The sequence below is a fragment of the Argopecten irradians genome, chromosome 14 (genome assembly GCF_041381155.1).
Source record: "Argopecten irradians isolate NY chromosome 14, Ai_NY, whole genome shotgun sequence".
Taxonomy (NCBI): domain Eukaryota; kingdom Metazoa; phylum Mollusca; class Bivalvia; order Pectinida; family Pectinidae; genus Argopecten; species Argopecten irradians.
Genome location: NC_091147.1, coordinates 390,479 through 404,901, shown reverse-complemented (window position 1 = coordinate 404,901; position 14,423 = coordinate 390,479). Strand labels below are relative to the sequence as shown.

Below are 14,423 nucleotides of genomic sequence, written 5' to 3'. Positions count from 1 at the left end.
TTTCTTTACTTATTTTTACAATAGAAAACATTCAGTTGTGACGTTGAATTCTAAAGGGATGGGGAATTGTGTATAAACACATTGATTTTATGGCGCAATATTTCCTGGATTTTATGTTAGTATGTTAACTAATGGGCATTGCTTCCAAATCACTCGGGAACTATTATATAGGGATCATGATAACTATTTAAAATTATTTAATACATTATGTATTTTCCCATTAACAGTGAATTGGAATAATTCAATTTAATTAAGTATTACAAAAATATTCTTTCTTATATATAATACTGTAATGAATGCATAATGTATAAGGCATTACAGCTATGTTAGAAAGAATTTAAAATGGGTGTAGCCTGATGTCCAATGTATATAAAATTAAAAAAAAAAAACAAATCTTGTTGAAGTTGATAATGTAGTTCTTTACTTACTACGTCACTAATTATGTAGACTACGAGCTTTTATACAATCTACACGCGAATAATGTAAAAAATATTTTAAATTTATTTACATATATACAGAAATCATACATTTGATGCAATACCTATGCTATAAATTTTGTCTCATAAACTACAGATTTTAAGAACTTGTCGTTACTGTCCTTTTTGTATCTCATTAACTTGGCTTTGTAGCCATCATCTTCCCGATAGTATATAACAGATAGGCAGTTGTTCGTGTCCATTTCTGTTTCCTCTTTTCTGAAGAACAAAACTAGACGCTTTGTCTCTCGATCTGAAAAACAAAAAACAAACCATAAGTACTGTACCCTGTCATCATAAAGTTATAAAAGTATATGACAAAATCATTAATATATTTATGACTTTACATATATATGTATGTGTTGAAATCATGGTATTTTGAGTGTTATCATGTATGTATATCATATCTAGTAACGACTGGAGTACCCGGAGAAAAAACACCGACCAGCAGTCAGTACTAACTAACATATATGTCCAGTAAATACATTTTATGTAAGCTACCATCGCTTTCGTGTGAATTAGTAGTGTGGTTACGGAAATAGCGCTTGCGTGTTAAAGGGTTTTGTTATTATAAAACACAATTATACTACACTATCAGTATGATTGAAAGAGGCCAAATGACTGTGATAGAACACAAATAAAAGTACATGTAGACTGGCTACCAGGCTATAGAATATATTTTAGTCATAAATTGGCTTGATATTTTTTGTTTCTACGACATATCTGATTCTAGATTGGATAAACTAGTACTGAAGTTTTATAATGTTGTTGAGAAAACCATATCGATAACTTTGGCTAGTCTAGACACATTGTAGCGCACATTTTGTCATCTTTTTCAATTAAACCAATTTTGTCGATGATGCGTCTTTTCTGATAGCAACAGTATCATCATATGGAGTTCCACCATACTTTGGAGATGCATCATAATCCACAGATGATGAAAATTTTCAGTTCGAATATGTCAAGCGCATCTTCCATCTTTATTTTGGTAAAATACTATGCTCAGAGAACGACATCCATTATCCAATTGAAAACTGAGCGTATACCACAAACTCTCGTACTTAATGCTAACATAAAAAACTACATTGCAAACCGATGAGAAATGATCAAATGTAATTATTCTTTCAAAGATAAACGACCGAATATGACAATGTGCGGTGAAAAAAATGTTTTGTCCCACTAAACAAACCTAGCTTTAGCTTGAGTTGAAAATGTTTGCCCAGACAATGTTGGGCTTACGTTACAGTTACTGTTAAATCAGAAGTAAGACCTACCTATCTTTCAGCGAAAATCAACTCCCTTTAGCATGTTAGATCATATAAAAATTGCATGGAGTGCTAGACCACCCAAGGTATGCTACACACCAATACATGTCAAAATGTGACAATCAATGCTTAGGTACAAGTATTAAAAAGGGTATTTATGATATAACATAGTATAATATGATAAGACTAGGGTGTTTTTGATTGGTAAACATATGAATTAGGAACGATACACTGTGATATTATAAAACTACAATAACGTGATGCCGTCAGCAATCGACGCTTTCATATCAGTTTTATCAGACATTTGCGAATGAATTTAATTGGCATCTAAAGCATGTTTCACAGAATGTTACTGATACAGATAAAGGACCGTTATGTATCGAAGTAATGTTATAAGATGCTGATATAGAGAAAATACCGCCATCAATTAATACAAATTATTATTACAGAAGGCTTTCTGCGTCACATATCATGAAAAGAGCATATTCACTTACATTTTTGAAGTGTCTGTATGTCCGCCTCTTCTCTGTCAGAACAACAATACGCAAACCATTCATGACCAACAGGATGGTTTCCGTCATTGAATTTGACATTGACTTTAATATTATTTTCTTTAAGTAATAACTGTAGTGGTTCACATAATAATCTGATGGTTGATTCCTCCGTCAAAACGGGGGTCAAGTACACTGAAAGAAAGAAATACAGAGGTGAATCAAAGAGAGTTAGATACAGCCTTCTTTAGGTCTTTAACATTCACCTGTCACAACAACCATAATGCAAAAGCAATTTGATAAATAATTTTGTCCACTATATACATATTTTTGATACTTGTTAATTCATTAATGATGCTTTTGAACCGTTCTGCTAATGTTCTCGATGCTGTTTTGTATATATTATTTAGAAGTGTTATGGGATACACTGAAAGAAAATATAGGGATGAATCAGTGTATTCGTAATGCCGTTTCAAAAGAGTTAAATACAACCTTCTTTAGGGAAAGGCTGTGTTATCATAGCAGGTGACAAAGTGTGACAAAGGGGCTATTTGTCTGCATTCAACTGGTTAGAGTTAGAAGCTTTATTTATAATAAGTATCTGCGTACACAAACCTTAATGTTTGTGATTACAAACAAAATCACGTATAGTGGGCCCTAAACAGTTAAATGTAACTTTTTTTGGGGATGTGATTTCCGATATATTACGTTTTTATGATATATTGTGCTTTGTCTTCTTATATTAATTGAACAAGCTTACAGTTACTGTTGCAAGCAACATGCGTCCCCTGTCGTCAATCAAAGTTTCTAATCTATGACAAGATATTATTATTGCTTAGTTATGCTATCATTGTATGAAGTTGAACAAATCTGTTAATGTGTTCGGCAACTAAAATTTGTGAAACAATATTGTTTTAGTACCAGTGACCTTTGTAGTTGGCCTTTTTACCCACAATTCGATCCCAAGCTGTGTTATCTCCTTCGTAAGTATTGTGTGAAGTTTGAACAAATTCCGTTCATCTGTTCTCAAGCTATCGTCTGGAAACTTATATTTTGTGAAAAAATCTAATTTTAATCACAGTGACCTTTGTAGTTGCCTTTTTGACCCCAAATTCAAACCCAAGATGAGTCATTACCTATACTTTTGTAGAAGAACAGGGAAAATACACATTCCTGTCGTGTCCCGACCAGGAATCGATTTCTGGTCTCCGGAGTGGAAATCTACGGCTCTACCGACTGAGCCAAAGAAGCATGCTCCGTCAGCTGAGTGACAGAGACCGTATTTTAACACTATTTACAAACCACACGACCCGCTCCTTTTACACTACTCCTCCTGTTTTTCTTGAAATTCTCTAAATCTCAACCCTAGACTCTTTGACCACATACAATGGGTTATTTAGTTGGGCGCTAATTTAGAAGAACAGGGAAAAATATAGATATGATTAATACCGAGGGCCGCGACCGGTAATCGAATCCGGGTTCCCGATGTGAAAAACTACGGCTCAACCGACTGAACCAAAGAAGCATGCTCCGTCAGCTGAGTGACAGACACCGTATTTAACACTCTGTACAAACCACAACGACGCGCTCCTTCTTTTACACTGACATTGTATATGAAGGGTGAACAAATTATGTTGATGTATTTTCAATTTAAATCTCCGGAAACAAACATTTGTGAAGCACTCTACTTTTAGTAGCAGTGACCTTTTGACCCAAAATTCGATCCAAAGCTGTAATTTTCCATATAATACTATTGTATGAAGTTTGATCAAATTCCATCGATTCGTTCTCAAGTTCTCATCTGAAAATTCCATTTTAAACAAAATGACCTTTGTAGATGACCTTTTGACCCCAAATTCAATACCATGCTGTGTCATCTACTTTGCTATCTTTGTATGGAAATTTGAACAAATTCTGTTTATATTTTTCTCAAGTTATTGCAAGGAAACAAAATAATTGTGGGACAATTTATTTTTAGTAACTGTGAACTTTGTAGTTGACTTTTTGACCCCAAATTCAATCCAATGCTGTGTCACCTCATTTGCAATATTGTGTGGAAGTTTGAACAAATTCTGTTGATGTTTTCTCAAGTTATCGTCTGGAAACTAATATTTTGTGAAACACACTATCTTTAGTATCAGCGACCTTTGTAGTTGACCTTTTGACCCTAATTTCAATCCCAAGCTGTATTTTCCCATATGCTACCATTGTATGAAGTTTGATCAAAATCAATCAATTCCTTAATTCGTTTTCAAGTTATCATCTGGAAATCAAATCCAGACAGACAGATAGACGTACGGACGGACGGGCGGGCGGACGGGCGGGCGGACGGACGGGCAGACATACGGGCGGACGGAGGACGGATGGACGGACGGACAGACGGATAGACGGGAACAAACACTAATTTAAAAGTCCCTTCCGGTTTCACCGGCAGGGAACTTACAATACAATTGTATAATAAAATTTCATTAAAGAATAATGCCAAAAAAACCTTCCAAACATTATGACGGTTGACCGGAGTCTACCAAATCTGTACACAATGTTGTGTCGTTGCCATGGGACTGACCCCATGAATCTCATCAGCAGAGCGGACTGTATACTCAGTGGGAAGAAGAAGAAGCATTGGGAAAAAACTCGTTATCAGAAAGGCATTTAGAAATAGAAACTGCAAGTTGCAGCTGGTATAATTTGGACAGAATAAAACAAAGACAAGTTCTATCTTAGCTTTTGTGTATCTACCATGAGTTGTGTGCTTGGTACACAAATACAAGAGCTAAAAAAACAATGTTGAATAAATAATTAAAATAAAAGACTACCTTAAATGGTATGTGGTGAAAGTAAAACATTGTAAAAATAAATATTACATACATGGATTGATATCCCTCCTTGTCCTCCTTGCCCTCATTGGCCTCCGTCCCTCCTGCAAGAGCTGATAGCCTGCAGCATAAAAGTGAAACAGAGATATATTACAAGATTTATCATCTAAAATACTTTCTAAAAACATATAGTGGGTTTGAGTTTTATAAGGTTAACGTCATATTAACAGATAGGAAGTTAGGTTAATAAAACTCAAACCCACTATATTTTTATGAAAATGTTGATGATTTATAAATATCATACATGTAAAGCCTACATCTAGATTACTTTTGTTTTCGATTATTGTTAAATAGTTATCTTTATAGAGTGATTACATATTGAAATTAACCTATCATGTTGCTTTGAACTGATGAACACGCTATACCACTCTCTATAACTTACATGAAATCAGAAAAAGAATATTATTACAAGGCTAGTGTGTCATCGGTATACATTTGTACCAATATTGACCATGTTCTAAGGCACCAAATTCCCCTTTTTTCTCGTAAAAAACAATAGTTCTAATTTGTGGTCATTTAAATTTTTACAATATGCTCCGTTAAAAAGTGCCAAAAATGCCAACGTTATTTGTAAATAAACCACTCAAAAAGAAAAAAGAAAACACCGTAGTGATTTTAGATCAATAAAAAAACAAAAACGGATGTTTTTCCTAAGTCATTATTTTGTTAATTTATTAAAAATATATCTAGATTTAAAAACACATGCGACGTTTTTCGTAACAAAACAACGATGTTTTTTCGGGGCCGGAAAATTAATATCAGTTCACTATTTTCATGAAAACAAATCAGCTTTCGATTTGAAAACTGGTGCTATTGAAACGAAATTTTCGCGAATAACTTTACCCTACTCAAACGAAGATTCGCGACCTTACTTACAGAAATGTAACATTATGGCGTTTCATTTACGTTTATAGAAACGTCATGATCATGAAAAAGAAGAAGCACATTCGGTGATTGAATATCTCAAATAAATCAAAATATATATAATATTGTAGAATACATTGAACTAGTCAAAAATACATGTACTGTATTTTGCGAGTGATAAATTTTAATATACCATCGCCTTCATATTATGGGTGATCCTGACCTCAGACGGTCAACGCTGCAGTCTCGAAAACTCTCTTTTGAAGGAATCAATGATATTGATTACAACTGAAAATCCCAAAATTATCCGTTTAAGTATTAACCCTTGAATAAGTCTTAAACATCCATAGAACAGCCATGTTCATTGTTTGCCAATTATGAGCAAGTGAGCACCAAAGTGTTTTGCTACCTCCGTGAAGTTGATTCCTAGTTCCCAGTTCCTTATTCCATTACTTATTCGATTCCCTGATTACTTATTCGATTCCTTGATTACTTATTCAATTTCTAGCTACTAATTACCATTAGAAACGGTTCAAAATGCATTATTATGCATCACAATGATCTCGTTGACCTTTTAATTACTCCTTAAGGGCCCATCTTATTCGATTCCCTGATTACTTATTCGATTTCCTGATTACTTATTCAATTTCTAGCTACTAATTACCATCAAAAATGGTTCAAAATGCATTATTATGCATCACAATGATCTAGTTGACCTTTCAATTATTCATTAATGGCCCATTACTTATTCGATTCCCTGATTACTCATTCGAATCCCTGATTACTTATTCAATTTCTAGCTACTAATTACCATCAAAAATGGTTCAAAGTGCATTATTATGCATCACAATGATCTAGTTGACCTTTTAATTACTCATTAAGGGACCATTACTTATACGATTCCCTGATTACTTATTCGATTCTCTGATTACTTATTCAATTTCTAGCTACTAATTAACATCAGAAATGGTTCAAAATGCATTATTATGCATCGCAATGATCTAGTTGACCTTTTAATTGCCCATTAAGGGCCCATTACTTATTCGATTCCCTGATTACTTATTCGATTCCCTGATTACTTATTCAATTTCTAGCTACAATTACCATCAAAATGGTTCAAAATGCATTATAATACATAACAATTATCTAGTTGACCTTTTAATTACTCATTAATGGCCCATTACTTATTCGATTCCCTGATTACTTATACGATTCCCTGATTACTTATTCGATTCTTTGATTACTTATTCAATTTCTAGCTACTAATTAACATCAGAAATAGTTCAAAATGCATTATTATGCATCGCAATGATCTCGTTGATCTTTTAATTGCTCATTAAGGGCCCATTACTTATTCGATTCCCTGATTACTTATTCGATTATTCCTGATTACTTATTCAATTTCTAGCTACTAATTACCATCAGAAATGGTTCAAAATGCATTATTATGCATCACAATGATCTCGTTGACCTTTTAATTATTCATTAAGGGTCCCATTACTTATTCGATCGATATTCCCTGATTACTCATTCGAATCCCTGATTACTTATTCAATTTCTAGCTACTAATTACCATCAAAAATGGTTCAAAGTGCATTATTATGCATCACAATGATCTAGTTGACCTTTTAATTACTCATTAAGGGACCATTACTTATACGATTCCCTGATTACTTATTCGATTCTCTGATTACTTATTCAATTTCTAGCTACTAATTAACATCAGAAATGGTTCAAAATGTATTATTATGCATCGCAATGATCTAGTTGACCTTTTAATTGCCAATTAAGGGCCCATTACTTATTCGATTCCCTGATTACTTATTCGATTCCCTGATTACTTATTCAATTTCTAGCTACAATTACCATCAAAATGGTTCAAAATGCATTATAATACATAACAATTATCTAGTTGATCTTTTAATTGCTCATTAAGGGACCATTACTTATTTGATTCCCTGATTACTTATTCGATTCCTTGATTACTTATTCAATTTCTAGCTACTAATTACCATTAGAAACGGTTCAAAATGCTTTATTATGCATCACAATGATCTCGTTGACCTTTTAATTACTCCTTAAGGGCCCATTACTTATTCGATTCCCTTGATTACTTATTCGATTCCTTGATTACTTATTCAATTTCTAGCTACAATTACCATCAAAATGGTTCAAAATGCATTATAATGCATAACAATTATCTAGTTGATCTTTTAATTGCTCATTAAGGGACCATTACTTATTCGATTCCCTGATTACTTATTCGATTCCTTGATTACTTATTCAATTTCTAGCTACTAATTACCATTAGAAACGGTTCAAAATGCTTTATTATGCATCACAATGATCTCGTTGACCTTTTAATTACTCCTTAAGGGCCCATTACTTATTCGATTCCTTGATTACTTATTCGATTCCTTGATTACTTATTCAATTTCTAGCTACTAATTACCATTAGAAATGGTTCAAAATGCATTATTATGCATCACAATGATCTCGTTGACCTTTTAATTGCTCATTAAGGGCCCATTACTTATTCGATTCCCTGATTACTTATTCGATTCCCTGATTACTTATTCAATTTCTAGCTACTAATTAACATCAGAAATGGTTCAAAATGCATTATTATGCATCACAATGATCTAGTTGACCTTTTAATTACTCATTAATGGCCCATTACTTATTCGATTCCCTGATTACTTATTCAATTTCTAGCAACTAATTACCATCAGAAATGGTTCAAAATGCATTATTATGCATCACAATGATCTAGTTGACCTTTTAATTACTCATTGAATGGCCCATTACTTATTCGATTCCCTGATTACTTATTCGATTCCCTGATTACTTATTCAATTTCTAGCTACTAATTAACATCAGAAATGGTTCAAAATGCATTATTATGCATCTCAATGATGTATTTGACGTTTTAGATGTTCATTGAGGGCCCATTACTTATTCGATTTCCTGATTACTTATACGATTCCCTGATTACTTATTCGATTCTTTGATTACTTATTCGATTCTTTGATTACTTATTCAATTTCTAGCTACTAATTAACATCAGAAATAGTTCAAAAATGCATTATTATGCATCGCAATGATCTCGTTGATCTTTTAATTGCTCATTAAGGGCCCATTACTTATTCGATTCCCTCAATACTCATTCGATTCCCTGATTACTTATTCGATTCCCTGATTACTAAATCAATTTCTAGCTACTAATTACCATCAGAAATGGTTCAAAATGCATTATTATGCATCACAATGATCTCGTTGACCTTTTAATTGCTCATTAAGGGTCCATTACTTATTCGATTTCCTGATTACTTATATTCGATTTCCTGATTACTTATTCAATTTCTAGCTACTAATTACCATCAGAAATGGTTCGAAATGCATTATTATGCATCACAATGATGTATTTTGACGTTTTAGATGTTCATTGAGAGCCCATTACTTATTCGATTTCCTGATTACTTATTTCATTCCCTGATTACTTATTCGAATTCTAGCTACTAATTAACATCAGAAATTGTGTTTAAAAGGGCGAATTGGTAATGCATTTACACTGATGAAATTGGATCCTTTAAATTGGCCACCTTAAATGACCTCTTACAGACGCTTTATATTTCGATTTCATGATTACTTAGTTAATACATCACGATATAACTTATTAGATTTTATAAATCACTTTTTATGCAGATCGAACGTGGTAACAAAAAGTATTAGTTGGGTATTATAAATGAATTATTTGATTATGTGTGATTGAATACAAAGTGGTTAAATTGTTATTCAAGCAGCAAGAACCCATCACAGAAGGAAAGATGTAGCGTCCGTACTCCCCTCCTCAGTTCAAAGTGTGTCTTATGATAGAATTGTCTGACAGTTTGTCTAATAGGGAGTGGGATGAAGGATTTGGTATACCGAGCCAGAACAAGCCCGTCATACAGGACAGAAGTTATCCCTTCCCTGAACAAACCGGCATTGCGAGCGCTGGCGTCATGTACATGTGCGTCGTCTTTCGAGAATGACGAGCGTTCGCGAAACGTATACGATTGGAAGGCTCAGCTTCTGAACGGACATACACGCGCGAGCCTATCCAATATCTAGCTGTTCGCACGTAAAATTATCCAATAAGATTTATACAAAAATTAAAAAGATAAAAGTGAGACTATTATTGCAACTTATTAAAAACGTGAGCTTACTCCATTCAAAAACTCCACAAACCCCTACTTCCTTCCACTTCAAACACTATCTGTAGTTTATGGAAAAATTTAATTACATATTTATTCTAATATTAGTGCCAGAAACAAGTTGGCGGGCCACACCTTATCGGATGGCGCGTTGTCAAGACACTTTGCTGCCCGTTCAGTGGATGACATAGTTTCTTGTCGTAACATACGCTAAAGGAGGCGGGGGCGGTCGCCATTCACGCCGAGTGGACGCGCATAGGTTGTTATCTGCGTTTATCGGCTACAGGGTAGAATTATCTGCACCTCGCCCCATATTCTTGTTGTGCTTAGAGTTGCCGGGTTTTTTTTCCTGTTTAAAACAAAAAGAGAAGCCTCCGCGCAATTGATGAACCTTGACCGTTCCTGTGTGTTTGATTTCAATCTTTTTCTCTGGTCCACTATCTTTTTGGTAGGCACTCTTTCTGCTTTTCTTCGAAGGTTTGAAGGAAGCGACTATGGTCGCTTCTGTCCTTCTATAGAAATGAATGCAGATCGTGAAGGCAAGAACCTTCGCAGTATCGAGCGCGAACCCAGAAGAAGGCTAAAATATTCCAGCGTCCCCATCCCCCTGCAGTAAAGCAGAAGTTGAAGACCTTACTTTCAAGGACAACACATGGGAATAGGATCCAAAGCCCTCCATTGGGGATAAAATAGAAGAGTTTCTGACGTCCCCTATGCCCTTGGTTCATATCTTTCATACAAAGGGTCTGTTCTGGAGGACTATACGCGTCCTTCATATATCCTCAAAACTCAGGCGTCCTCAAACACCTCGGTCCTTCTGCCGTCAAGACTAGTTCTTTCATCATGATAGGAAAGTGATTCCTTCCAACACTGGGAAGGTTTCGCCGATCTTCACTTCCTCCTCTCCTGCCCCGATCTGGCCTGTGAGGGAGGTCTCTGTCTGCCCTGGTTGTTCTCGTGCCTATTCCCTTCCAGAGTGGAGGTGGAATCACAGAGGACTCCTTTGGGCCTAGTCGAGTAGTTGTTGAGGGGGTTTTGGCATTGTCCCGCGTCTTGCGGAATCCTTCTTGTTGACAAAGCGTATATCTTCTTTCCTCCTTCTTCCCGGGGGATTCCGGAACGAATGTAGCAAAATAGCCACTTTTAGAGACTAAAGAAAACTTGGGCGAGGAGAGGTACTTATTGAGGAACTGCACAAACAAACTGATTATATTCAAAAATATTTCTGGTCCAGAAGAAGTCCACAGCATGGCGTTCAGAAGTCATATATCTATATGAATTTCAACAGGCACGTTGATTCTCCTAACGATCAAAATGAGGAACTTCCACCTGGTCATCATAGCTTCTCTTGCAACAATGTGTGGGGTGGTCACATTCAATCAATGAGCGTGTATGCCACTATATAGGAAAGCCTACATCCCAGGAATAAGCTTACAAGTCAGTTCGGGCAACAAACCGGAGGTGGCGCGGGGGAGACCAGTGAAATGCCTCTAGGGGTTGGTTGGGGGGGTGGGGGTGGAGACAAGTCGTCATGTTATTGGCGTTACATACTGAGAATGTGAGCGTAAACATTTGGAGTGATATGGGCTATTTGTAAAGCAGATCGCACGTTTGTGGGGAATACGTGGAGCTGAAAGTGTGCGGTGATCATTTAGGCATTATGATTAAATGTTATGAATGCCAACTTTAGAAACCAAGCAAATCCATAAAACTCAGATTTGAACTCCAGATCATTCTCATTGATAATGCATTTCTTGGTATTTTTGGCAGCTCTGTAAAGGATTTTTGTCTCTGCTCTTCTTGTCTATATTAACCATGGATTCATAACTGGAAGGAAGAAAGAGGACTTATATAAATATTGACTTTACTCTAATGTCTCTCTCCCTACAAGTATAAAATCCTACTCAATCTTAAGTTGAATCTTAAACATTGCATGTATATTAACTTGGTGCAACCAAGGGAAAGTAATCACCATGCTTAGTTTAAGATCTAGATTACTGAAGTCATGTTTATCATGGCCTAAAAGTATGAGCCATTGCAATATCGGGTGCACCATCTTGGTTTCAGAGATGAAGTCGTTTATATGGAAATAGCCAAATTTTTGGACCCCGCCCCTCAGGCCCCCGGGGGTCAGCCCCATCATTTGTACAATTTTGAATCCCCATCCTATAAGGATGCTACCATTGCATTATTGGTGCTATCCCATGCTTGGTTTCAGAGAAGAAGTCGTTTTTATGGAAATAGCCAAATTGAACCCTTTTGGACCCCGCCCCTCATGGCCCCCCCGGGGGTCAGCCACATCATTTGTACAATTTTGAATCCCCAAGCTATAAAGATACTACCATTGCATTATGAGTGCTATCTCATGCTTAGTTTCAGAGAAGAAAGTCGTTTATATGGAAATAGCCAAAATTGACCCCATTTGACCCCGCCCCTCAGGCCCCCCAGGGTCAGCCCCCATCATTTGTACAATTTTGAATCCCCACCCTATAAGGATGCTACCATTGCATTATGGGTGCTATCCCATGCTTGGTTTCAGAGAAGAAGTCGTTTATATGGAAATAGCCAAATTGACCCCTTTTGACCCCGCCCCTCAGGCCCCCGGGGGGTCAGCCACATCATTTCTACCATTTTTAATCCCCCCCCTATAACGATACTACCATTGCATTATGAAGTGCTATCTCATGCCTTAGTTTCAGAGAAGAAGTCGTTTATATGGAAATAGCCAAATTGACCCCATTTGACCCCGCCCCTCAGGCCCCCGGGGGGTCAGCCCCATCATTTGTACAATTTTGAATCCCCACCCTATAAGGATGCTACCATTGCATTATGGTGCTATCCCATGCTTGGTTTCAGAGAAGAAGTCGTTTATATGGAAATAGCCAAATGGACCCCTATTTGACCCCGGCCCCTCAGGCCCCGGGGGGTCAGCCCCATCATTTGTACAATTTTGAATCCCCACCCTATAAGGATGCTACCATTGCATTATGGGTGCTATCCCATGCTTGGGTTCAGAGAAGAAGTCGTTTATATGGAAATAGCCAAATTGACCCCTTTTGGCCCCGCCCCTCAGGCCCCTGGGGGGTCAGCCCCCATCATTTGTACAATTTTCAGTTAGTAGCCCATAAGGATGCTAACCAGCCAAATTTTGTTGAAATCCGACCAGCGGTTATGGAGAAGAAGTCGATTGTTGACGGACGGACGGACGGACGCCGGACGCCGGACGCCACGGTATGGCATAAGCTCACCTTGGTCCTTCGGACCAGGTGAGCTAAAAATTATAATCACTCATCATAAAATATTGTTTGAGAGTCCTGTCTGCCATGTATGTTTTGTATAAATTGACCTCTTGTGGCATACTAAGGCGTACCCTGAGAGTATTAATAAAATTTAGGCATTCGGCTACTAGCTATTGTATGTGTGTGTGTGGAAGGGGTTATTATGAAAGGAATGGGCTTGTAAAGGGTTAAATATGAACCATAGCTGGTCTCATGCCTGTGTTGGGAATAGTAGAGGTTGCAACTTAAATCTTAACTATAAACAACCAACAATCAATCAATTTTCTAGTGTTTAATATACCGGTGATAATAAAAATGTATGGTCAATGTCAGTCAGTTGGCTTTTCTTTTGCCAAATCTTATCAGGACCCCATTTACAGAAAACACAGTACAAAACTTCATCCTGCATAGGCAGTATATATAATATAGACCTAATTTCTTTCTGTGATTTGTTTCAGCATTACAAATGAGGGTATACAAAAACATTTCTCATTAAAAATGCAAGGCAAATATGCCTGGGTACTATCTATCTTAATTTGCACTATGTTACCGTCGACAGAAAGATGGGATCTGCAACTTAGCGTCCTAAGGGAGATAACACTTACGCCATATTCAACATTTGCATCTTAGTGGGATTTGTTTACAACCGTGAACATGCCCATTTTGTAAAGAAAACAAACACACACAATGGTAATTTTATGTTAATAAACGAAAACAACAACTAAGTGAAATCCCGTGATAGTGTTCGTTCTTAATTCTAGGTGGACGAAATATCCTACGATTGTATCAGAAATCGATAGTTTGACAATAAATTGCATCAATATAATATGCCTAAACACAAATATCAAATGACGTGGGCACAGAATGATTGCATTAAAGGCGAAATTCTCGGATAAAGGCCGGTTCTGGATTACCGACGCTGCTAAGCCTCGTCATCAATGAAGGCGGCCATTATGAACGTCTTTGTGAGTGAATGT

The 14,423-nt window shown here is 36.4% G+C and overlaps 1 protein-coding gene across 1 annotated transcript; it reads right to left on the bottom strand.

Moving 5' to 3' along the window:
* Nucleotides 1-395: 395 nt before the first annotated feature.
* LOC138307757 (uncharacterized) lies at nucleotides 396-5,189 on the bottom strand. Its single transcript, XM_069248622.1, has 3 exons — nucleotides 5,101-5,189; nucleotides 2,236-2,427; nucleotides 396-729 (listed from the first exon to the last, which is right to left on the bottom strand). The coding sequence occupies exons 1-3, from the start codon at nucleotides 5,135-5,137 to the stop codon at nucleotides 542-544; spliced, it is 417 nt and encodes a 138-aa protein (XP_069104723.1). The 5' UTR covers nucleotides 5,138-5,189; the 3' UTR covers nucleotides 396-541.
* Between the last annotated feature and the right edge of the window lie 9,234 nt (nucleotides 5,190-14,423).

Bases quoted from the DNA above. Each gene is read 5' to 3' on its own strand.
- LOC138307757 (XM_069248622.1), bottom strand. From the start codon at position 5,137: ATGAGGGCAAGGAGGACAAGGAGGGATATCAATCCAT. The intron at 2,428-5,100 runs GTATGTAATATT...TCTTTCTTTCAG, and splicing joins AAGGAGGGATATCAATCCAT to TGTACTTGACCCCCGTTTTG. The intron at 730-2,235 runs GTAAGTGAATAT...TTTGTTTTTCAG, and splicing joins CATACAGACACTTCAAAAAT to ATCGAGAGACAAAGCGTCTA.